General features: G+C 43.4%; 1 protein-coding gene across 1 annotated transcript in view; it reads left to right on the top strand.

The window, feature by feature from the left end:
* Window positions 1-26,031, top strand: part of SGSM1 (small G protein signaling modulator 1) — a 276,394-nt gene that overhangs the window by 162,679 nt on the left and 87,684 nt on the right. Inside the window, exons 8-9 of the mRNA XM_030218397.1 lie at window positions 15,153-15,284; window positions 22,817-22,941. Coding sequence (XP_030074257.1) covers window positions 15,153-15,284; window positions 22,817-22,941 — 257 coding nt within the window. The remainder of the gene's footprint in view (window positions 1-15,152; window positions 15,285-22,816; window positions 22,942-26,031) is intronic.

Here is a 26,031-nt window from a genome sequence, read left to right as displayed (position 1 = left end):
ATAAATCCTATGGGTGCAATTCTATAACTGGACGTTACGTTAGGCATCCAAATTACGTGGGCTTATAGAATGCTAGCGTTTCTGCATCTACACACCTACATTTAGGTACGCCTACTTTCACTATGTCAATAGAAGGCATAAATTCGTGCTCCTAAATGCACAGTATTCTGCGAGCTATGCGTGTAAACGTTGGACACTCCCATGCCCTGCCCGTGCTGCTGCCAACACGAATGCCCCCTTCCATTTACACGCTAAGGCAGTTGTGTATGTAAGTTATATAATACTGCTGAGCACGCAACTAGCACTTAAGCACATAACCGTAACGGTCATGTACGTACATGCTAATATTCTATAACTTACGTGTGCAATTGATGCCTAACCTTAGGTAGCTTGTTTTAGAATGAGGACTATGCCCCGGATTCTATATAGCGAGCATAGAGATCCGCACCGAACTCAAACCGTATTCTGTAACAACGCGCATTACTTAATTGGCTTAACAAGCTAATCAGCATTGATAGCAGCTTTTCACAAGCAATAATGAGCACTAATTAGCAATGATTAGAATTTACATGCGCACCTCGCTCAGCGCATTCTGTAATACAGTGTGCCTAAGTTCTAATGCGCGCAGGCAAAAAGGGACATGGTTATGGATGGGAAAATGGGCATTTTCTGGGTGTCCGAAATTTACGTGCATAGTTATAGAATATGGCCCAGTGCGCCTAATCTGCGTGCTGGGATTTACGCCGCGTTTTCATTGATTTAGGTGCTGATATATCAAAATAAGCATATTCTGTATACCGTGTTTCCCCGAATATAAGACACTGCCTTATATTAATTTTTGCGCCCAAAAAGGCGCTAGGTCTTATTTTCAGGGGATGTCTTAATATTTCGGGGAAACACGGTTGGCCCGCCCACCTTCCCTCCGTCGCTCCTGCAACTACCGGTAACCCCCCACCCGAGGTCGCCCCCCCCACCCGAGATGGCGCTCCCACCCGAAGTCGCCGGACCCCACCCCCCTCCGTCGCTCAGAAACTAACCTGAACTTAAGCCTCCTTTCACTTTCCTTCCAGTTCGCAGGAGCAGCAGGGCAGGGCAGGCCTCTCCTTCCTTCCGAGCCCCACCCTCGCCTGACGTTACGTTACGTCAGGCGAGGGCGGGACACGGAAGGAAGGAGTGGCCTGCCCTCCTACTGCTGCTGCTTGCTGCGAACTGGAAGGAAAGTGAAAGGAGGCTTAAGTGCAGGTTAGTTTCGGAGCGACAGAGGGGGTTGGGGTCCGGCGACTTTGGGTGGGGGCGCCATCTCGGGTGGGGGGGGACGACCTCGGGTGGGGGGTTAGTTTCAGAACAACGGAGGGGGGCCCGGCGATCTCAGGGGGGGGGGACCCTACTTACCGGGAAAAACAAAACTTTGCTAGGCCTTACTTTCGGGGGAGGCCTTATATTTTCTAAGGGCACCAAAAACCTCGGTAGGTCTTATTTTATGGGGATGCCCTATTTTCGGGGAAACACGGTAACGCGTCTAAATCTAGACGGCGCTTATAGAATACACTTAGTTGACATTGATTTCCGTGCTGGTTATTTTAGGCGCAATGTATATGGAATCTCCCCCTATACCTTTAAAGTTGAGTTGGTGCCTTGTGAAAAAATGCCCACATTTTCCTGTAAGTCTGGGCTTTGCACAGGATAATACTTCCTACCGAGTCTTTGGCCGCTTCGGCTGGTTTTTTTTTCCTTCTATAATAAGCAAGAACTTAAAATGGCTGCTCTTTCCACTGAATAATGAAAGCATGCTTAGTACCAGGACTTGATATTCTGTGTGTGTTTGATCAGTAATTTACAGTGAGTTCCTGAAATTCATATGTAATTGCTCCTTTCTTGGCTAGATAAATCGTTGTATTTCATTACAAACCTCGGCTGTTTGCAGTTACTAAATTCCATGTTCTTCAAGGGAAATTAATTTTTTATAAAATGTCAGAACAAATGTTCTGTAAAATGTATTTATGAAGTCTGTTTGATAAGTGCAGCCGGCCCAGCTTCCTATATTTCACATTATTGTTCGGTTTGTGAACAGGAAGGAGCAGCTTTTATGTATGCGTTGGCACGAGACGTAATAAAAAGCTCCTATTGTAGAGAATGATCAGGGGACACCGCTGAGCCAATTTTTATACTTCCATGGGACTACAAGCACATTTTCAAAAAGAAAACCTACACGGGTGAAAATCTGGTCAGCTGGGTGGGGTGGGGGGGGGGGGGGGTGCTAAAATCATTGATAAAAACCCTGTGCAGACTTTTCCTTCCCCATCTCTCTGTGCCTCGACTTTGTGCCTTGTTGGACATGTATACTTTTGCCCAGGGCTTTTTTTGAGGGGGTACTTGGGGGTACTGAGTACCAGCACCTTTTCTGTCGTCTGCTAAAATTGACTCATGGACCCCCAAGTTTTAATGAATGAGCTCAGGCTGTACACACTAACCCTGCTTTGTCATAGATTCTGTGACTGGTTGCAGGGGGCCTGGCTATTGTGGGGTGGGTCCCTCAGTGATCACCCCACCCCTGAAGAGTGGCCTAGCATTTGAGTACCAGCACCTTTTTTGCTAGACAAAACACACTTCTTTTGCCTGAAATGGGGGTGGGGGAAGCGTCAGTTTTCCCTTCAAGTAAACAAATGTTTATCTCTGAGACACCGCTGAGCCAATTTTCAAAAACAAAACCTACATGGGTGAAAATCTGGTCAGCTGGAGGGGTACTAAAATATCATTGATAAAAACCCTGTGCAGACTTTTCCTTCCCCATCTCTCTGTGCCTCGACTTTGTGCCATTTTGAACATGTATACTTTTTTCTGAAGTGGCGGGGGGGAGGGTCAGTTTTCAGTTTTCCCTTCAAGTAAACAAATGTTTATCTCTGGGGAAAGCTTTGAATATTGCTGACCCTTTCACCGTGCACCCAGATTTAATGAGACTCAGCCAATTTTGTACTTTGTGTTAATCTTGTAGTTCTGCATAGTGTAAAAATGTGGAATTTATCTGAACCCCGGAAATACCTATAAATGGGGTAATTTTCATAACCCTGAATAGGTTGAAGGTCCGTAAATGCTTTTTTTTTTTTTGCCTGAAGCCCTTCAAGCTAATTTACAAAGTGAAGCTACCATCATAATTTCCATTTCACATTAGCTTCAGCAAAGTACTGACAGACACTGTCCTTACTTTAACTGTGGAGAAAGTATTTAGGAAGGTTTGAAAATCAAATCCCTGTGAAAAAGTTGTTTCCCAGCAATTCCTGGGAATGCCCCCTACTTCTATCCCTTTGATAATGGTTCTCTTGGATGGTAACTTCTTAAAGGGCACCTGGACAGGAAAGACATACATTGCTTCTGTTTTATAAAGGCAGCATAAGAGCCTATAGGGCTAATTCTATAAGGAACTGCCTAGATTTAGATGGCAAGAACAGGCATAAATGCTGGAATTCTAGTCACATATGCACATACGTAGAAACATATGTGCATAAATGACCATTTTCTGGCTATACACTATTCTATAAGTAGGTGTCAATATTTGAAGGTGCATCCTTTGCAGATGGGCGTTCACGTGGGCGGAGTTTGTGCAATGCCCTCATGTACGTGTGTTCTTTAAGAATCTAGGTGCAAGCATTTACACCGCTCTGTGTTGGCACAATTGATCACACCTAAATTATAGGCACAGTTTTGACCTGTTATACTAGTATTCTGTGAAGAAAAATAGGCCTCTACCTTTCTTTATAGAATAGGCCCCAAATAAGTGCATTCTTGGCACCTATAGCAAAGGCGCCACCTTTGTAGAATTGCCCTCTATGGAGGTAATTCTATACTCTGGTTCCTAGACATATGTGCTACTTACGTGGGTCATAGGTGCCAATAATTGATAGCTATGCATGAATGTGCTCTAGTGTAGTGTCCAGGGCTTTTTTTGAGGGGGTCCTTGGGGGTACTGAGTACCGGCACCTTTTCCATTGTCTGCTAAAATTGACCCATGGACCCCAAGTTTTAATGAAAGAGCTCAAGCTCTACACACCAATTCTGCCTTATCAATAGATTCTGTGACTGGTTGCAGGGGGCCTGGCTTTTGTGGGGTAGGTTCCTCAGTGATTACCCCACCCCTGAAGGGTGGCCTAGCATTTGAGTACCGGCACCTTTTTTGTTAGAAAAAATGCACTGGTAGTGTCTAACCCCCAGATTCTATATATGGCACTGATCCAACACGTGCACCCAACTAAGTTGGCTAACAAGTCAATTGGTGCCAATAATTGGGCGTTAATTGGTACAATTTGAATTTGTGCACACATCTTGCTGTTCACTATTCTATAACAATGTGCATTCAAATCCCATAGTGCAGAGGTAGGCAACTCCGGTCCCCGAGAGCCGCAGGCAGGTCAGGTTTTCAGGATATCCACAATGAATATGCAGGAGATAGATTTGCATACCATGGAGGCAGTGTATGCAAATCAAGTTCATGCATATTCATTGTGGATATCCTGAAAACCTGACCTGCCTGCGGCTCTCGAGGACCGGAATTGCCTACCCCTGCCATAGTGTGCAACCCAAAAGGGGGTGTGGCCACAGGAAGTGCATAAGTGGGTCAGGAGCATTCCTAAAATTTGCGCACAGTGTTATACAATGCTGGGGATGTGAAGCCAAATTGGGTGCACTGGGAATTACACCTGGTTTTAGCAGGCATAAAACCTGGCGCCCAAATGAGTACTGAGTGCTATTTTATAACGGACGCTCATCTTTGAGTGCTCGTTGTAAAACAGCATTGAGCACCGATTACTGTTCCCTCTAAGCTGAGCAAGTGTTCTCCAGTTGCGTTGCTGCCAGTAGGTGCCGATGCTTTCATACTGTGTTTTCAATCACTAGGGGACAGCAGGTCCCCTGGAATCCTGCAGAGTTTGCTTGTCCCTCACTATTTATTTATTTATTTATTATTTATTTGTTGCATTTGTATCCCACATTTTCCCACCTATTTGCAGGCTCAATGTGGCTTACAATATTCCGTAATGGCGATCGCCATCCCGGCATGAGGAAATACAATTTGGTCTTGCATTAAATGTTCATAAGTGAACAAGTAGATTAGTATTCAACTATAGAGTATTCATTATCGGGATAAGAAATAGAGTGATGTTGTGTTACAGTTCATTCGTGTCAAGTTGATGAGGCAATCAGCTATAGAGAGTTCGGTTATGTCCAGTTCTGGTATAGGCTTCGTTGACTGGAATTTAGGATGGATCGTTGTGGTATGCCTTCTTGAACAGGTTGGTTTTTAGTGATTTTGGTAAGTTTGTTAAGTCATGCATTGTTTTTGTGGCATATGGTAGCGCATTCCATAGTTGTGTACTTATGTAGGAGAAGCTGGACGCATATGTTGATCTATATTTTAGTCCTTTGCAGCTGGGGTAATGGAGATTCAGGAATGTGCGTGAAGAACTTATTGTATTCCTGGGTGGTAAGTCTGATGCTGAAACGGCACCTCCTATTGGCAGGACTGTAGGTGGAGGAGTCCCGCGCAGCTTAGAGGGAACAGTGGCATAACTACAGGGGGCATACACATGATGGGCCATGTAACCTATAGAATACTATCGATTAACCCTTGGCACATGTAGGCATGCCCATTGACATGGCATAAATGGTCATGCCTAAACATAGGCGTGCCCATGCTGAATTAAGCTAGCATTCTATAATGGCATCTTGGCACACAAATGCTGTTATAGGATTGGCACCCAGTGCTCGACATCAGTGCACCTAAAGGAGCTGCCGATTTATAGAATTGCATCCTATGTGCCTTTATACAGTAACCTACCTGAAAGCTCTCGCACAATGTCAATGTCAAGACAATTCTTATATACTGCATAAATCCTCTAAAGGATCCAATACAGTTTACATCACATAAAAATATACAATTTAAAGTACAATAAACCCATTGTCATAATACAGTAAAAAAAAGTAAATTTACTAATTTATAAAACTAATCCTATATAATAGAACGCACCTCCAACATTCTGAAGCTGACTGCATGGCTGAGGCATTCCTGCTCTCTGTATCCATCTCCTGAATTGACATCACGTACTTCCGGGTTCGTCACAAGCAGAAGTGACCAACCACACGAGGTTTCTCGGCTTCAGAATGTTGGAGGTGCATTCTATTAAATAGGATTGGTCAGTTCCTTGAAGCACAGCCAGAGCTCAGCTTCCTGCACAGTAACGCTCAGACACTAGAGAGAGAGGGGGGGCCTGACACCAGAGAGCGGGAGGGAGGGGGGGGCCTGACACCAGAGGGGGGGGGGGGAGGTATCTCTGTCACACACACTCTCTCTCTCTCTCACAGTCAATGTCTTTCTCTCTCTCACACACACTGTCTTTCACACACTCTGTGTCTCACACTGTATCACATTCACTCTCTATGTGTCACACAGTCACTCACACACTTTCTTGGTCTCATACACTCAGTCTCACAGAGAGTCTGTGTCTCACACACATTCTCTCTCTCGCACACACTGTATCTGTGTGAAACACACTCTCTCTCACACTGTGTCTCACATACGCACTTGCACACACTCTCATTCTCACACACACACACACTCTCTCTCTCACACACACACACACTCGCATATTCACTCTCCCTCTCACACACAGTCACTCTCACATACACTCTCTCAAACTTACACACTCCGAGGAAAACCTTGCTAGCGCCCGTTTCATTTGTGTCAGAAACGGGCCTTTTTTTACTAGTCTTCCATAAAATACACTTAAGCAAACAAGAACATTTTAATTTTTTTTTTTTTATAAAAAGACAAATAATTGGTTTCTATTCTAATAGCAGTAGGAAGATAATTCCAATAAGGAATCATGAAATTAGAAAAAAATGATGTTAGAGCCGAACCCCCTTCAAAGGCACAGATGGTAAAATCAATAGGCAATAGAGCTGCATTGAGAATCTATTCATAGAGATGCAAAGTAAATCGGTAACCAAGGACGATGAAGTTTCATCAATGGCCTGAAACACAATACAGACAGATTTGAACAAGGTTCTCTGCTGCTGCACTGGAAGCCAAGAAATATTATCAAATTTCCCAAGGTTAAATGTCAGCCTAATAGATTTATTTTGAATAAGTCACCATGCTCCCAGGCATATATAACTGTGTCCATAAAGGTTGATTCTGCTCCCTCTCTACCAATTCTGAGTATGTCATACAAAAGCTGGCGCTGTGCTTCAAGTTTTATTAACCGTATAATAAAATGAAACGGAACTTCATTAAAGATGGGACAGAGATTCACAACCACATTAGCCAAGCCATTCACAACCTTAGAGAGAGAGTCTTCCTGTCAGCCATGTTGGCCAGATCGTCAACCAAATCAGTCAAAAGCTGTTGAAAAAAGATGAGACTTCAACAGTTTCTTAAAATTAATAAAAGATGTCTCTGCTCTCATTAGCAAGTGGAAGACTATTTCATTAAAAAGGGGCTAGGATTTAAAAAGCGCTCTTATGCATAGAGACCCAGTGTGCTTGATGCGGGTTATGGAATGTCAGTCTGTGATCATCCAATGAACGAAGCATGCGGATTGGGCAATAGGGGATAGTAAGTTTTGCTAGATATTCAGGGAAGGCTAGTATATAGGGCCTTGTGGGTCAGATCTTAAACTATATTCTTTGATGAACTGGTAACCAGGGGTGCTGTTTAAAAAAAAAGAGGGTGGGGTAATGTGATCTCACCTCTTAGCCTTACACAGGACACAGGCCGCTGTGTTCTGAACTGTTTGAAATCTCTTGAGCTCGCATTTGGAGACACCTGCATAAATCATACTGCAGTATTCGAGACGAGAGCCAATAAAAGCATGGAACAGTATAGACGGGGATGGAAAATTTAGGAAGCTTTGAACGGCCCTAATCTTACGAAGGGCATGAATCACAGCTTCTAAGTAGGAAAATGCCCCAATCCTCATGAATTGAGGATACCTGTTATTTCTGTTTCTCGAGAGCTCTAAAAGTCTGAAGGGAGCTGTGGTCTGTGGCCTTAAGCCAGAGAGATGCCACAGGGATCACTGGGCTGTTGTAAGTGGTGTTGATCACAATTTAACTGGGGAGAGAACACCAGCTGTCACAAATCAAGGCCCAAAGGCAGCTAGGGGGCCATTTTACTAAGGGGCGCAGGCACCTACCGTGTACCCCGGGCGCTAATTCCATTTTAGACGAGCGCCCAAAACACGCGGTAGCAAATATTTTCTATTTTCTACCGCGTGGCGCTTACCCGGCTGTAATCGGCAGTTTACACACGCTGACGATTATCGCCCGGTTAACACGTGAGACCTTATAGATAAGTCAATGGGTGGCGGCAAGGTCTCAGGCTGAAAATGGATGCGCGCTGGTTTTAATTTTGCCGCGCGTCTGTTTTCGGCCACAGAAAAAGGCTTTTTTTCTGGGCGCGTTGAAGCATGGACCTGCGCTCGTCCAAAACACACGCCTACACCAGCGCAGGCCATTTTTCAGTTTGCTTTAGTAATAGGGCCCCCTAATCTTCTGACTGTCCTGGCAGGTACTAGTGAATATGGTTGACACATATATCATATAACAAAGGAAGAATTAATTTGTGGATGCAATATAGCCAAAATCCATTAAAAATAATGAGAACTATAAATACTGGAAACATTAAAAACATGACGTGGCCAAGTTGTGGCACAAGCCCACAGCAGGGGTTTAAATTCAGCTTTCAGCTTTAAAAAGACATAGCCAACTGTTCATTTAAGAAGTCGCCTTGAATTATGTATTTTTTTTATAAAGAGGGACTTCTTAACTTATTTGTATTTATACAGAATTCATATTAAACAAATTAGTTTAATCTTAGCAGATTCCAATAAAAGTTTACATCTTGTACTATTATTTCATTGCTGGCTGCTGAAAAGGCAGTAATGAATGAAATTGGCTGTAAAATTTGCATATTTATTTCTTATTTTCTCTCATTTCTTTGAAAGAACACGTAATGATGTCAGAATTTAAGGCAATAAATTTAGTCTTGTGGTTTATACTTGGCTTATAGTCTAGTAATAAAACCCCGGAGTCTATATAAGTGGCCCAAATTTGGATGCCCAGAGCAGATACACATGCAAATTAATTGGTTAATGAGGCAAATTAGTTAACGAGGTATCAACAATAGGAGTTAATTGGCAACAATTTGGATTTGTAAGCACTAATCACTGTTCTATAACATCTGTACCTAAATTTCATGTGCACAACTCAAAAGGGGGGTTAGCTATGGGAGGAGTATGGGCAGATCGAGGGCGATTCCAGAATGTGGATACAATGTTATAGAATAATGTCATATCTGTGCCTAACTTGGGTGCCGACATTACACCAGGTTTCAGCGGGCGTAAATCCAGTGGCCAACTTTAGTCACGAGATTCGCGCTAGGCTAGTGTTCTACAAAGGACTCGCACGTGGATCTTTTCAGCGTCTAACTTTGAGTACCATTGACTGAGTCCAGCCCAAAGTGTGTCTCAGCCTGGTTCTAGTGTACTTCCTGGCCATTCTTCAGGATACAAACAAAACAAAAGTGGAAGTCACCAAAATTGAGAGGTTCAAGACTGTGAATAAACATAAACAGTCCGATCATAATAATATTCATCAAGTTTCTATAAATGTTGTACATACGGATGAAAGGAGGTTAATACCAAAAATGAAGACAACTTTATCGCCACAGAGATACAGCAACTTGCAACGTTTATAGAAAGACCTCTGAAGAAGGCTTGGACGTCGAAATACGACCCATATTGGGTCTTATTCCTTTAACTGGATTAAGGTTTTACCAATTATGGATGAATAAACTTGATGGATATTATTATTTTAGGACTGTTTATGTTTATTCACAGTCTTGAACATTTGCATTTTGATGACTTCCACTTTTGTTTTGTCCCTTGACGTTTTGTGGAAGATTTTTGTTTTCCTTTCTTTTCATTCTTCAGGATAATTAATATGCATGAGATAGAACTGCATACATGGACGCATGGAAGGAAAGCTCCTCGTTTGAACTTGAATAGCGTACCTTTTTCCTCTGAATTATGCCGAAGAGAAAAGGTAAACCAAAGGGACCTCCCCTCCCGAGATTAAATCCTCACTCTTCGGGTCAACCTTCCATAACGGCGTATATGGTGTCCACCCCGACGGGCGAATCTTTAGCTGCAACTGGGAAGAGTCCTAGCTTGGAGGGCGAGATTTCGCTCAGCCCGCTTGGTCCAGCAACTCCCCCTCCGCCACAACTCGGCGGCGTCATAGTTCTGAGCGCGGAAAGCAACGGCTCGAAGGGGCGGCAGACTCCGCCGAAGGAAGTGGCGTCAGCGTCTATCGAGGAGGGGGAGAAGAGTTCACCAACCATGGTTGGAGGAGGAATGTTAGCGGAGGGGAGCCGGAATGCTGACTCCGGAGAAGAAACTTCGCTACAAACCGTGGTAATACAGCCTTTGGTGAAACCCCAAGAGATAACCCTGGAGTCTATATGGTCAGCACTTGAGGCCATGCATAAGGTCTGTACTGTGTTCATTTCTGCCTCACTGAGTAATACAGTACAAGTTAAAGAAATAAAAGATAATTTTGGAAAACTTTCATTAAAACATAAAACCTTAGAGGGGGACTTGGCTAAAGTACAGGAGCAACAATCGCAGATGGCTGGAGATCGACTGATTTATCATAGAAAAATTGAAAATTTAGAGAACTCTGTGAGAAACTTAAATCTGCGTATATTAAACTTTCCTCAGACTAAATATATTTCCGCAAGAGAAATGTTCAATAAATTCCTGAAGGAGATATTTAAATATACAGATCAATCTCTTCCACCATTGCAAAAAATATTTTATCTTGGAGATAAAAAGAAGTTACAATTAGCTTCATCACAAGGAGATTTAGATCAACAAGTCTCTGCAGAGACTTTGGACTTATCGGACTTCTTAGAGCAATCTAAGGAAGAAGTTAAGACTTTTGCAACTATGATTATTACATTTGTATTTTTGCAGGACAAAGAAGCATTGCTTCGCTTGTACTTTAAAAATATCCAACCAGAGTTTATGGGAAGTAAAGTTTTAATCTTCCCAGATATGTCCCGTTGGACACAACAAAGGAGGAAGAAATTCTTGGAATTAAAAAAGAGAACTCTGGCGATAAAAGCTTCCTACCAGCTAAGATTCCCCTGTAAATGTTTGGTTTTCTTTGAAAATAATAGATATATATTCTATGAGCCAGAACAATTATGTGCCTTTCTAGATATGCATGAGATCAAGAATGATTGACCGATAGAAAGGTATGCTGGATAATTTAGATATAGGATTACCACCTACATATATTTCCTTTTTATGTTATCACTAGTAAAAAAGGCCCGTTTCTGACACAAATGAAACGGGCGCTAGCAAGGTTTTCCTCGGAGTGTGTATGTTTGGGAGAGTGTATGTGAGAGTGAGTGTTTGAGAGTCAGAGTGAAAGTGTGAGTCCAATCCATGCTCCTCTGTCACCTGGCCCCTCCATTCATCCCTATCCAGCAATTTCGCTGTCTCCCTGAGGCCTGCCCTGCAATCCATATGCATCCATGGCCATCTGTTCCCTCCATTCATCCCTATTCAGCAATTCCCCTCTCCCTAAGTCTTGCCCTTCCAATCCATGCCCATCCATGCTCCTTTGTCATCTGGCCCCTCCATTTTTCCCTATCCTGCATTTCCCCTCTCTGCCTGAGGCCTGCTCTGCAATCCATATCCATCCATGGCCATCTGTCCCCTCCATTCATCCCTAGCCAGCAATTCCCCTCTCCCTGAGTCCTGCCCTTCCAATCCATGCTCCTCTGTCACCTGGCCCCTCCATTCATCCCTATCCAGCAATTCCCCTCTCTGCCTGAGGCCTGTCCTGCAATCCATATCCATCCATGGCCATCTGTCCCCTCCATTCATCCCTATCCAGCAATTCCCCTCTCCCTGAGTCCTGCCCTTCCAATCCATGCTCCTCTGTCACCTGGCCCCTCCATTCATCCCTATCCAGCAATTCCCCTCTCTGCCTGAGGCCTGCCCTGCAATCCATATGCATCCATGGCCATCTGTGCCCTCCATTCATCACTATCCAGCAATTCCCCTCTCCCTGAGTCCTGCCCTTCCAATACATGCCCATCCATGCTCATCTGTCACCTGGCCCCTCCATTTTTCCGTATCCAGCATTTCCCCTCTCTGCCTGAGGCCTGTCCTGCAATCCATATCCATCCATGGCCATCTGTCCCCTCCATTCATCCCTATTCAGCAATTCCCGTCTCCCTGAGTCTTGCCCTTCGAATCCATGCCCATCCATGCTCATCTGTCACCTGGCCCCTCCATTTCTCCCTATCCAGCATTTCCCCTCTCTGCCTGAGGCCTGCCCTGCAATCCATATCCATCCATGGCCATCTGTCCCCTCCATTCATCCCTATCCAGCAATTCCCGTCTCCCTGAGTCTTGCCCTTCGAATCCATGCCCATCCATGCTCATCTGTCACCTGGCCCCTCCATTTTTCCCTATCCAGCAATTGCCCTCTCTCCCTGAGGCCTGCCCTGCAATCCATTTCCATCCATGCCCATCTGTCCCCTGTATTCATCCCTATCCAGCAATTTCCCTCTGTCCCTGAGTCCTGCCCTCCCAATCCATGCCCATCCATGCTCCTCTGTCCCCTGTCCCCTGCCCCCTCCATTCATCCCTTTCCAGCAATTGCCCTCTCTTCCTGAGCCCTGCCATCCCAATCCATGCCCCTCTGTCCCCTGCTGCCTCCATTCATCCTTTTGCAGCAAGTCCCCTGTCTCCCTTTCATGACCCCCCCTTGCATCCATGCTTCTCTCTCTTCCATGTCCCAGCCTGGTCCGCCCTCTTCTCCCCCCCCCCTCCCCCCTTCGCATCCATGCTGTCGTTTCTCCCCTGCCCTCCCGCTCCCATTGTTGTTGTTTAGTGGCCACCCTCTTCTCTCCCCCCAACATGGTTGTTTTTTTTTTTTTTTCTTGTTTTTAAATTTACCTCCGTGGCAGCGAAGTGTCAGGGAAGGAGGCGGTGCTCCCGACGTCTAGGTTTTCCTTCGCTGTGTTCCGCCTTCTTTTGACGTCATCCTTGACGTCAGAAGAAGGCGGAACACAGCGAAGGGAAGGCTAGACGTCGAGAGCGCCGCCTCCTTCCCTGACGCTTCGCTGCCGAGCGTTGCGATTGGTTGAGTGTCATTGCTCCGCCCTCGACGTCATCACGTTTGACGCGTGGGCGGGGCAGACACAATGCGATCTCACCCCCTTCACTTTAGAATGTTGGCTAACAGAGGCTTCATTAGAACGTTGGAGGTGCGTTTTATATAGAGAGATATTGAATTTCACTTCCATGGATAAAACCTTGGTTCTCTCTATTTGTGGACTATTTTGAACTCCAATATTTTTTATTTTTTCTGTTATATATTTTCATTATGATGTATATTTACCTAATATTGGAGTATCCATCAAAGATTTATATCTTTGTATAAATGAAAAATTAATAAAGAAATTAAACATAGAACTGCATACATTGTCTGTCTCATTCATATTCAGGATGGAAAATATACAAAGCAGATTAAAATTAAAAATTAAATTAATTTTAATTTTATGTTCTTATTATGATTATTTATTATTTATTATGTATTATTTTGTTTTGTAGCCCCTGAAGCAGCCCAGTAGGGCGAAACACGGCCTGTGTCGGGCTATTGTATGCATATTTTAGTATATTATTAAAATCATTTTTATCTATCAACGATCTGCTTTGTATATTTTCCATCTAGGAGTTTGCAGATCGTCTGCCCCTTTGTTTCTTTGGACCCTCATTCATATTCAGTGTAGTTGTCCTGAAAACCAGACTGGCTAGGGGGTTCTTTGGGACCCATTTGAGATCTACTGTATTGTATACTGCTTCCGACAATAATTGGTCACAAATTCATTTCCACAGGGCACTGCTCTTTATGAGGGCAAGTAATGTTTGATGAAACCATTCTTTAAAAAACTAATTTTTCTTAGGAGGAGTGCAGGACCCGCTGTGCTCTAAATGCCACCAACGGGAGGGAACGTTTTATCATAGTCTCTGGGAATGTCCTATCATACAACAATATTGGAAAGCAATAATAACATATCTAGAAAGCCTAATAAACTCCCGAATTACTTTTACCCCCATGGGAATAATATTGGATAAATTTGAGCTATTTGGCCCCCAACGAGGAGGTAATCGACAATTAATTCGGAAGGCTTGTATGATGGGGAAGAAATTGATCTTGAATAGATGGTTGGATGGGGACCCACCAGATTACTGGCACTGGAGGAACAGATTTCATGAGCTGCTTTTGCATGAGCGTAGAGCGGTGGGACCCTCCCAGAAGAGACGAACCAGATTTTTGGAGATATGGAGGCATATTTTCAAAGCACTTTGGGAGGCTAAGTTCCATAGGTTTCTATGGAACTTTGGGAGGCTAAGTGCTTTGAAAATGAGCCTGATGGAGACCCTATATACAATCCCTTTCTCTCCAAGTGCGCGGAGTTTAGTTTTAAATGGCATGTAATGTTAGCCAAGTTTTTTGTTTTGTTTTTTTGCTTTATTTAAAAGGGAGGGGTGGGCGGGTATAGACAATCGCTTCAGTAAGTAGATAACAAAGATAACGTTAATAAATAATTGCACATGGAGGTCGAGTTGTATGTTTGAGTAAAGTCAAATGGAATCTAGATACGACACATGGAACTGTTGTTGTCAAGTCTATGGTTTTCAGCAAGAAGGATCTGCCTAAGACACAGCGGCTTTGAGACATAAGGGTTCTGGCAGAGCCTCATATATATGGATACAAGTATTCAGGAAACTCCCTGTTAGAGGAGGGTACATTAGTGTGCCCTTGTAACTAGCAGATCACAGGAGTGACCAGACAAATTGCATATTTTGTGCACGTGTACTCAGTACATAGCAGTGGAGGGTGGGGAGGAAAAAGTTAAATTGTTGATGATATGATTGTTCTTATGTTCATGTTTGGACGAGTTGGCCTTGTAACATGCAATTTATGGAGCCTGTTGCTTATTCACTTTCAATTTCATCAATAAAAAATGTTGAAACTTAAAAAAACTAATTTTTCTTTTTTTGCTTGAGTTTTTGTAGATTCAAAAGAGGCATTCAAGTGGAAGTATGGATGACAGGCCTTCGATGTCTGCTCGAGATTATGTGGAGTCACTGCACCAGAACTCAAGAGCAACTTTGCTGTATGGCAAAAATAATGTCATGGTTCAGCCCGTATGTATATTGTGAATAAACTTCCTCCTGCCATATATTTACACTCATGCAACACTTTCTTATTTCTTTTTCAAAGTATTGTGGTTGACGTGCTAGTCCAGTTGAATATGTAGAAATAAGAATCAACAAACAAGTTATAGGTGATAATCCAATCAAAACTTAACCCAATACATCTGTGGCTAACTTTCAAGATTTGTATGTATAAATTTATACCACAGTACTAAAGAGAGGCCAACCAAACAAGGGGCAGGGGACATGACACATGTCCTAAATAGTATGGACTATTGCAATTGTCTCCTATACCTCTGGATTCTATGTAACATGCAGCCGGTAGCACGTGTTAAATTTGGCGTACACCCAATTTACGCGTGTGCTTTAATTGAGTGACAAGCCAATTAATCTTGGTAATTGGCCAATAATGACCAATTATCACCACTAATTGGCAATAATTGGAATTTATGCACGCTTCCTTTTAGGCATATTCTAAAATGAGGCGCACGTAAATTCCAGCACGCGTAGCTGAACATGAGACGCAGCCACGGGAGGAGGGTGGGCATGTCGGGGGCATTACTCAAGTTTACATGTGTTGTTATAGAATTTGGGGTAACATGCCTACATTTAGACATGGGTATTTACACCAGGTTTTCAGTGGTGTAAATGGACGTGCCTAAATGTAGGCTCGTTCCCCCGGCCTATGCGCTATGCTATAAACCACATCTTACTCATTTTTCTTCACTCAACGTGTAATTAAACTCTGGAATTCGTTGCCAGAGAATGTGGTAAAGACAGTTAGCTTAGCGGAGTTTTAAAAAAGGTTTGGACGGCTTCCTAAAGGAAAAGTCCATAGACCGTTATTAAATGGACTTGGGGAAAATCCACTATTTCTGGGATAAGCAGTATAAAATGTTTTTGTACATTTTTGGGATCTTACCAGGTATTTGTGACCTGGATTGGCCACTGTTGGAAACAGGATGCTGGGCTCGATTGACCTTTGGTCTTTCCCAGTATGGCAATACTTATGTACTTATGTACACCATTTACTACTGTAAATCTGGCCCATATGATAAGTAGTAGTAGTAGTAAAATGCTTCACATTTTGCCAAATAGAAATCATGTTTCTCTGTTATTAGCGCAAAACTTTATTGTACAAAGAGCCTCACAGATCTACCGTATACCTCTGCAAACAGGGGGTAAAAAAGGACCTCAGACATCGCAACTGCCACCTGGTTTGTGGCTCTTCAGCACATCCAAAACGCAAACTCAATCATTGGTCCAAAAAACCTTGGGAAAAATTTTTATTCAAAACTTTTAACTCTAGTGTCTGTTTGTGCATAATGTTTTTTATTGATGCATGAATAAACACTACAGTTAAAAAGTTTTGAATAAAGATTTATACTGGGGTGAAGCCGAGGGATAAAAGATTTTTATCCCTCGGCTTCACCATTTGACTTCCGGAGATTGCAAGCGATCAGTTCCAAAAGTATACATTGGAAATTTCAAAGCATTTATTTAGTGTAGAATCAAGTCTCTACATCTTCATTTCCAGACTCCTGAGGCAGGTGCCTAGAGGGCCAAAACACAGCTGCTGTGTTGGGTCTTTTTGATGTACCTTCAATAAGCACCGTTCAAATGGACAGATACATTGCCTTAGTGGTTTTTGGAAGTGCCCTACTCTTCACCCTACTCCTTGGTTTGCCTCGCTTCTATCAAATCCAAACATGTGCGAAATATCAAAAGCATCAAAGTGTCCAAAGTAGGCTCAAAAATCTTTTAGAACTTATCTACTCAAAGCAGCAGCGACTTCAAGCTGATAGTATCTGAGGATCTGAAGGCGATGAAACAGTGTGACAAGGCAGTGGCCGTAGCTAGAAGGTTGTTAGGCTGTATAGAGAGAGGTGTGACCAGCAGAAGAAAAGAGGTGTTGATGCCCCTGTACAAGTCGTTGGTGAGGCCCCACCTGGAGTATTGAGTTCAGTTTTGGAGGCCTTATCTTGCTAAGGATGTAAAAAGAATTGAAGCGGTGCAAAGAAAAACTACGAGGATGGTATGGGATTTGCGTTACAAGACGTATGAGGAGAGACTTGCGGACCTGAACATGTATACCCTGGAGGAAAGAAGAAACAGGGGTGATATGATACAGACGTTCAAATATTTGAAAGGTATTAATCCGCAAATGAACCTTTTCCGGAGATGGGAAGGTGGTAGAACGAGAGGACATGAAATGAGATTGAAGGGGGGCAGACTCAAGAAAAATGTCAGGAAGTATTTTTTCACGGAGAGAGTAGTGGATGCTTGGAATGCCCTCCCGCGGGAGGTGGTGGAAATGAAAACAGTAACGGAATTCAAACATGCGTGGGATAAGCATAAAGGAATCCTGTGCCGAAGGAATGGATCCTCAGGAGCTTAATCAAGATCGGGAGGCGGGGCTGGTGGTTGGGAGGCGGGGCTAGTGCTGGGCAGACTTATACGGTCTGTGCCGGGGCTGGTGGTTGGGCGGCGGGGATAGTGCTGGGCAGACTTATACGGTCTGTGCCAGAGCCGGTGGTGGGAGGCAGGGATAGTGCTGGGCAGACTTATATGGTCTGTGCCAGAACTGGTGGTTGGGAGACGGGGTTGGTGGTTAGGAGGCGGGGATAGGGCTGGCCAGACTTATACGGTCTGTGCACTGAAGAGGACAGTACAAATTAAAAAGTAGCACATATGAATTTATCTTCTTGGGCAGACTGGATGGACCGTGCAGGTCTTTTTCTGCCGTCATCTACTATGTTTACTATGTTTAAGCAGAACTTCAAATTAATGTCATTCAGTCATATCCGACTCCAGAGGTCCCCTCTGCCAAAAAGTATCTTGTTTCACGGGCAACTCCAGTGCTTCAGGGCGAATCATGAACCCATCTAAGATTAAAACAGTGACATGATAAATATAAAATTGTCATACATTGAAGCAGTATAGTAACAAAAAATACTCATTCAGAGTGCTGCACTAAACATTTAGGGCCCTGATTACTATGGTGCGTTAGTATTTTTAGCGCGCCTACACTTAGCGCGCTAACCATGTAGGCACCTATAGGGATATTGTAGGCACGTACATGGTTAACACACATTAAAAATGTTAACGCGCCTATAACACGGTTTAGTAAACAGGGCCCTTAGCGTCCTGCTAAGCCTCCCAAAAAAATGGCTTACAGGAACTGACGTCAGACTTGCTCTAAACACTGAGAGCCATTGGCTGAATTGATTGAAGAGTAAAAATCTAGCTCCATTCACGGTGCTGAAGCAAACGACGCCGATCACCTCTTGTAGCCACGTCAGTGGAATCCAGTGTGAAACAGCGCAAGTCATCAAACTTACGCTCACATTCTAGACAATGTTCGACAAGTGAAGCTCCTTGCTGTCGTCACCTCTGAATGCTGCAGTGTTCTGTAATGCGTATTTTTAGTTGAAGAGAAGTCTGCCCCACGTAGATTTTTTTTATTCGGACAAATAATGCAGTATACTACAAAACTAGATACACAATCTGTGCGATATCTTAATCGATAGACCTTGTTATCCACGGGATTGGTAAAACGGATATAGCTAGAGTAATATTGCATGTAGAGCATGTCGCTATTTTAATCTTAGATGGGTCCATGATTTACCCGTGAAACAAGGCCCTTGTTGGCAGAGGGGACCTCTGGAGTCTGACATGACTGAATCAGCTTTATTTGAAGTTCTGCTTGAAGTCGCTGCTACTTTGTGCAGATAAGTTCTAGAAGATTTTTGAGTCTACTTTGGATACTTTGATGCTTTTGATATTTTTGGATTTGATATAATGCGCATGGTAATACAAACCAGTCGCGGGTGTTTTCTTATGCCAATGACTGAATTTGGGTAGCACATGAGAGTGCTCCATTTTACTTCTGAGGCTCTTTCCTCTATTGACTCTTTGTTAGTTCTGCTAAATATATCTGTATTATTACTGATTTATAGTGGCGTGATTTATATTTATTTAGTGGTGTGATTTATATTTATTTAGTGGTGTGATTTATATTTATTTTTATCATATGCCACTTTGAGGTATTAATATTAAAGGCAGTTAAGCAAAGATAACTGAACTATTGATTCAGTTAAAGTTTTATCCCTTTCCTTCGAGTCGGAGCAAATATGGTGGTGTGAATAATGACCTTTTTTGTGTGCAAAGGACAGAAACAAGCTGTGGAAGTTGTTAAATATTTTTATTTTTTTGGAGGGGGGTGTCTGTTATTATTACAGCTATGAGCTTTGGTTCAAGGCCCGAGACTTTGGGTCAGGATCTAAAAGTGACAGAAAAGCTTACAGGCCTTTAACTGTAATCTGAACTTTGAAGTTCCAGCAAGACTCCTGAGCTGTTGGGACACACCACGTAGCAAAATAAGGAAGGGCTAGGGTGCAAAAACCTCATAAACAGGATGGTGCGGTTTGTCGACAGGGCAGAGTCAGTTACACCCAAGAAGATATGGTCAGAAATGTAGAACTGAGTGGTCTCGCAAGAAGATTCCGAGCAATGCTGAAAAAAACAAGCACGTACGATAAATAGTACCATATATGGTCACTAAGGTGGTGACTATAATATATTATATCCAATAAGGTGTATTACTGTCATTTTGTCTGTATCCTAAATGGGCATATAAAAAGGAGTGTACTTCCTATTTCTTTGGTGAGAGACAGTTACAGCCAGTACTTTTGTGCAAGCAGTGCTGCTCTCACATGAGAAACCAATCAATTGTGTCTGCATTGGCAAGTAATCTAATTGCTTTCTCATAATTAGTCTTGAATCTCTTATACATATATTTGGAGAATAATAAAAGCATTTCATTGCTTGTATATTCTTTGGAGTCTCAGATATAGAAGTAATTCTTGTGTAGCAACGTTCTGTACTCCCAGTGAGAAATCACTGATCTGCTAATAATACAAATACTTGATAAGGTATCTAATAAAGAGCAAACTGCTGCAGCCTTGGGTGATTTATTTCTTCCTAGGTAGGGATAAATTGACCCTAAAAAATTCAGGGGGTTCTGTATACAGATATTTGTAGAAGTTGATTGAGACTGTAGTATCTAAAAAGTTAACCCCATAAAGGGCTACATTTTTAATTGGGTGGTGAGATGGAATGCATTGCGCAAGTACTTATGGATCCCTTTCTCAGTACAAACCATAAAGATATCATTTTTCGGGACTTACTATAGAGATACTCACATATACTGTAGCTCCACCTCACATATAAGTCATATCCTAACTTTGAACCTTTTGTAGTGATCTCGTAGGTCGCTGTAGGAAAACACGCTTATATCTGATTTGTTGAACTTCACTTGTTGCTATTCAAAAACATGCATAAGGTATTCATTGGAACCACTGTGTTCAAATTAAGGCTAAATAATTTGAATATAAAGGTTCTGATGGGTATGTTATTTCTAATTAAATGCTGCTGACGTTTACCTTCCCCAGTCCTGTGGCCAACATCTCTCCCCCTCCTCCTCCCAGGGGTCCAGTATCTCATCTCTATTCCCTCCCTTGGTCCTGTGGTCAGCGTCTGCTCACAAAGAAGTATTGTCATCATAGCCTAACAGAGGAAATGCTGATCGTAATATGCAAGAGTCCATATAGATGAGCTATGCACACCTTCTCTCAAGAAAAAAATGCAATGAGATGCTCCTACCCAGGTTTCTGTACTTGTGAAGTACTGACCAGGATACAGCTTTCCTTTATCAATATTTGTTACATGCTAGCATGAAGCACTAGTGCTCTGTGTTTAGTGAGCCACTCAGGTTGTGTGAAAGTCACCATAGCTAGCCCTCTTAGATTTAAATACCTTTAAAGGTTAGGAAAGAAATACACAGAGGAGAGAATTCATGCACCCTCTGTCAACATAGTCTTTCGGTGCCGCTCCAAAGGGGCCTTACACTGGCGTGAGACCTTCCAGTAGAAGCCCATTCTCAAAGGTTGTCGCGTCCCACACCTTTCCTGACAGGAAGTGGATCATGAGAACCCCCTGCCCCTCAAAACTCTTCTTAGCAACTCTCACCATTCAAAGATGGACATGAATCAAGTTCACAGAACATGTAAGAAGGTAGCTCAACTCTCTCTACTAGGAGGTTATCATGGCTACCATCATTCTCCAGTTGTGTACAGTCAACTGGAGATTGTTCAGAAGACTCTTTGTCCTCAAATAACTTGGAGATTATTTTCCAACTACCTACCTCTCTGTATTTCATCTTGCGCACAGACAAAATAAATTCCCTTCTGTGAGGAAGTGCCTAGGCAAACCCTATTTCCCTTTAAAGAACTTCCTCCCAAGCCCATCTTAACAGACCTAAACCTTGGAAGCTTAGGCAGGAGGGCATGGCCCAGATCGGAGAGAATCAGAGAGGCCCTGGGGGGGGGGGGGGGGCGAGTTAAGAGAAGACTCATCTGTTCTGCCAACAGTTCAAAAGGTAGCCTCCATTCCCTGCTAGCAGTAGCTGAAGGAAACCTCCAAACTTGGCCAGCCGTAACTGGGGGTTTGCTGAGAAGGAGCTTGGGTACTACACCCTGCAAGGTAGGACAGACCTTTATATACAAGAGGCAGAGATTGCTAGAACCCATTTTTGTGTCCGACTGTCAGGCCTATTAGAGACTAAGCCTTTCTGGTGGTTAAACTGAAGGATTACTTATGTTAAACGGACTTGCCTGTCTGAGAGAAAAGACAGGCTTATATTATGTAGTGAAAAGCAGCTACATGAGTATAAACATAATAAAAACCTTTCTTTTGGTTTGAATCAGGCTTGTCCAACCTACAGCCCGCGGGCCAGAATCGGGCTCACTGAGTTCTTCTTTTTGTGGCCCTTGGAAGCTTGGCAGTTCTTGTGATGCTTACAGCAAGATTCCTGCTTCCCCACCGCAACTCAGTTCTCTGTAAGCTTGAGCCACGGGTTGGTCTTAAGGTTTCAAGTCTCACAAGACCAATCTGAACTTCCAGCACCACAAGGCCCAAGCTTGCAGGGAGCCGTGTCACGGTGGTGATGCAGGAATCCCACTGTTTCTTCTGCATCTGAAGCCATGTGTGGGTGAAGACTGGGGGAGGGGGATACATGAGAGAGAGAGAGAGAGAGAGACTGGATGAATGCTAGGGGGTACCTGAGAGAGAGAGAGTGGGTGAAGGCTGGGAAGAGGACAGTACACCATTGTATTTTGCCACTATTTGATGAAACGTGGCAAAGTACAACGGTGCGTGTTGTGGTTCTTCAAAGGTTACAACATATCAAATGTGGCCCCAGATAGAAAAAGGTTGGAGGAGCCTGGTTTAAACTGTCTGCTGCTGTATATGTGAGGGACCCATGTCCGCTGCTGCGCCCACGCTATCACACCTTTCCACCAAAAAGATAGGAAAAGAGAAAATAACTTCCTAGTGAATATCAGTAAACAACTGCCTTCATGAAACTAAATTTTACTGCCAGATTCTTAGCGAACGTGAGCCGCTGCATCATTTTGTGCATTTATTAATTCCTTTTATATCTCTTTTTTTTTAATATTCAAAAGAGAGATGACATGGAAGCCATCCCTGGCTATTTATCTCTTCACCAAACTGCAGAGACCATGACGTTGAAGTGGACCCCTAACCAGCTGATGAACGGCTCAGTGGGTGATCTGGATTATGAGAGAAGGTAACTGCACTTGGCATATGTTGTAGGGCTGACCTTAATATGTGAGCATTCAGAAAGAGAATTGTTTAAGGCAACATTGTGTGCCCATCAGGTTAATATAAACTGATTACAGTTGATGAAATTTGCTTAAGTTTTCGATTTTGCTGGATTACAGTCTTATGGATGATCTAATCTCCCTGAAAGCCTTGTTCATCCTAGTTTGTACTAGTGGCATGGCACAGGCGGTCGGTGGCCAAACTGTTTAGGGAGGCTAAAGGGGGCGGGGTCAGGGGTGGGGCTTACATCCATAATTATCTGACAACACAGAAAAAAATAAGTAAGAGTAAAATAGTAACAAGTAATACCTGTCACGATGGTGACTGTTTCCTTGTTGGTGCTCACCTCGTCCTCTGGTGGCCAGAACCGGTGGCTGCTATGGACTGTCTCATGTTCCAGATTTCAACCCACTCCTGTCCGGATCTTCCGGGCTGCCAGACTTGCTTTTCTTGTTTGTGCCTGAACAGCACCCGTAGCTGCCTTGTGATTCCTGCAGTTGAGCTTCAGCAGCTGATGGGCTTTATTAATCATCTGGAAACTTCTGTGTTTACCTTTGCATTGTCTAAGGTCCCTGGTTTGTTAGTGCTTTGTTGTACTTCTGCCTAGTCTGGTTTCTTGTTTGAGTTTCTTGTCCAGTTCTAGTTAGTCTGTGTGTAGGTTAGCTTAGGTTTTTGCTTATTTCCCTAGTCTTGTTTCTGGTCTGTATTCCTTGTCTAGTTTCTGTTTGTCTGTGTTCTTACTTATTGGCTGCTCTGCAGCTTTCAGTCCTGCCTGTCGGTGTTTTTCAGTGGCTGCTTGGCAGCTTTCAGGTCCTGTCCTCTAACTTGTCCATTTCCTGCCTTGTGTAGTATTGTCTGTCTGTGAGTCCTAGCCCAGTTTCCTGCCTTGCTGCCCATGTATATTCCCTTTCTCTCTGACCCTCAGTCCCTGTTCAGCCTAGTGGGTATCCAGTTCCTGCCCTGTCCGGTAAGTCCTGCCGGCCGCCTGCACCCAGGGGCTCAACTCCTGAGGAACGGCGGTCAAGTGCAGGTGAAGTCTAGCTGTTTCTGTCAGAGTTCTGCCTTGTCTCTGGTGTGGGTTAGTTTTGCCTGCCATTGCTGCTCCACGGCAGTGGCCCAAGGGCTCACAAACCTAGTTTCTGCCTTGAAAACCTGACAATACCTTTTAAGTTTGGGTAGCTTGCCAGGTGCCCTTGACCTGGATTGGCCGCTGTCGGGGACAGGATGCTGGGCTCGATGGACCTTTGATCTTTTCCCAGTATAGCATTACTTATGTACTTATGTAGCTGTTAGATATGTATCATATGTCAAAGAATAAAGTGGTTGCTCAAACTGTCTGGGAGCTTGATGGCTGAACGGTATAGTTGGAAGGAAAGTGCATTTCTATAGAATAGGCAGTCAGAACTTTTGGATGACACAAAGGCACCAGTGCTAAGGTCCAGTTTCCAGAGTGCAGTGATACCAAGCGTGTCCCATCCCAAACGTGAAAAATACCACCCCAATTAGTGAGATTCAAGGTTAGCAGGTGAAAGTTGAGCTACTACTGAGAGTGCTATGAGCTAAATTAAGTCCAAATTCTAATATTAGGCATATTGAAAAGTAATGCAAAACCTTAAAAAAGTCACTCAGGACCTATAGAGCAAATTGACTGTAACATAAGAATAGCCATACTGAGTCATACCAACAGATTTAATTTTCAGAAACTGACACATTCCATTCACTAAATTAAAAAAATGAATGAATATTTGAAACAAAAATGTATAATAAGGTGATACCTTTTTATTTAACTAATACATTTTTTGACTAGCTTTTTGGAGTTTACTAACCTGAGGAAGGAGGTTTAGACCTCTGAAAGCAAGTCAAAAATGTATTTAGTCCAATAAAACGTTGTCATCTTATTTTACATTTTTTTTGTTTTATTTTTATTTATTAACCTGTAAAGTGGACTAACATGGTTACTTCATTCTACATTAAAAATAATTTTACCTTTGCTATCTGGTATCTAATGTTTCTAATTGTGCAGGTCGCAGTCTCTGGTTACTTCCTTTCTGTCTTTTAACTCTTTCCATATCTCCTGTCCATTTATCATTTTTCTCTCTAAGCACTTCTTCTTCACATCTTCTACTACATCCGTCTCCAACACTGATATTTTATTTTCTGCTTTCTTCCATTTTTCTGCCTCTCTGACCACTCAGACTTATCCATGCTTCATTTTCCCTGTTTTCCATCTTTTTCCCTCACCCAGGGTATGTGTGTGTGTGTGTGTCTCGACTCCCCCTCAGCCATATTGGATCTGTTTCTCTCTCTCCCACCCTACCATCCAGGGTCTTATGTGTGTGTCTCTCTCCCTGTCTGCCATAATCTCTTCTCTGTTTCTCCCCCTCCCTGCCATACAGCAACTCTTTTCTCTCTTCCCCTGCCCCAGGCACCCAGGATCTCCTCTTTCTCCCACCTCACCCTACCTCACATACTATACAGATCTCTTCTCTGTCTCTCTCTTTCCCCATACAATGCACCTCTGTCTCTCCCCCCACCTTCCAGCATTGCTCCTCCCTCTCTCTCTTCACTCTACACCTCAGCCTCTCTTCTTCTACTGCCTGTTTTTCTTTTCACTATCCAGCTTTGCTCCTCTGTCTCTTCCCCCACCACCCAATATCCAGCTTTTTGCTCCTCTGTTTCTTCTCTCCCCCTAATATCCAGCTTTGCCCATCTGCCTCTTCTCCCCCAAAACATCTAGCCTTGCTTCTCTGTCTGCCCCCCCCCCCAAATATCCAACATTGTGCCTCTGCCTCTTCCCTCCCCCATCATTCTCTCTGTTTCCTCCCATTTCCTTCCTCCAGCATTATCTTCTCTCTCTTTTTTCTTCCCCCTAGCTGCAAAAAGAAAAAGAAGCCGGAACTTCCCTTCCTTGCTGCCAAACCCGCTGACTCTCTGAGTCAGTGGCCATCGGTAAATAAACACTGTGCACGGTGCCATAGAGCTCTGCACAGCAGTGCTGACAGCTCTTCTGGTCCCACCCTCTATGATGCAACATCCTGTTCGGGCAGGAACCGGC

Source organism: Microcaecilia unicolor, chromosome 11 (genome assembly GCF_901765095.1).
Source record: "Microcaecilia unicolor chromosome 11, aMicUni1.1, whole genome shotgun sequence".
Lineage (NCBI taxonomy): Eukaryota > Metazoa > Chordata > Amphibia > Gymnophiona > Siphonopidae > Microcaecilia > Microcaecilia unicolor.
This window is presented reverse-complemented; position numbering and strand designations above follow the sequence as displayed.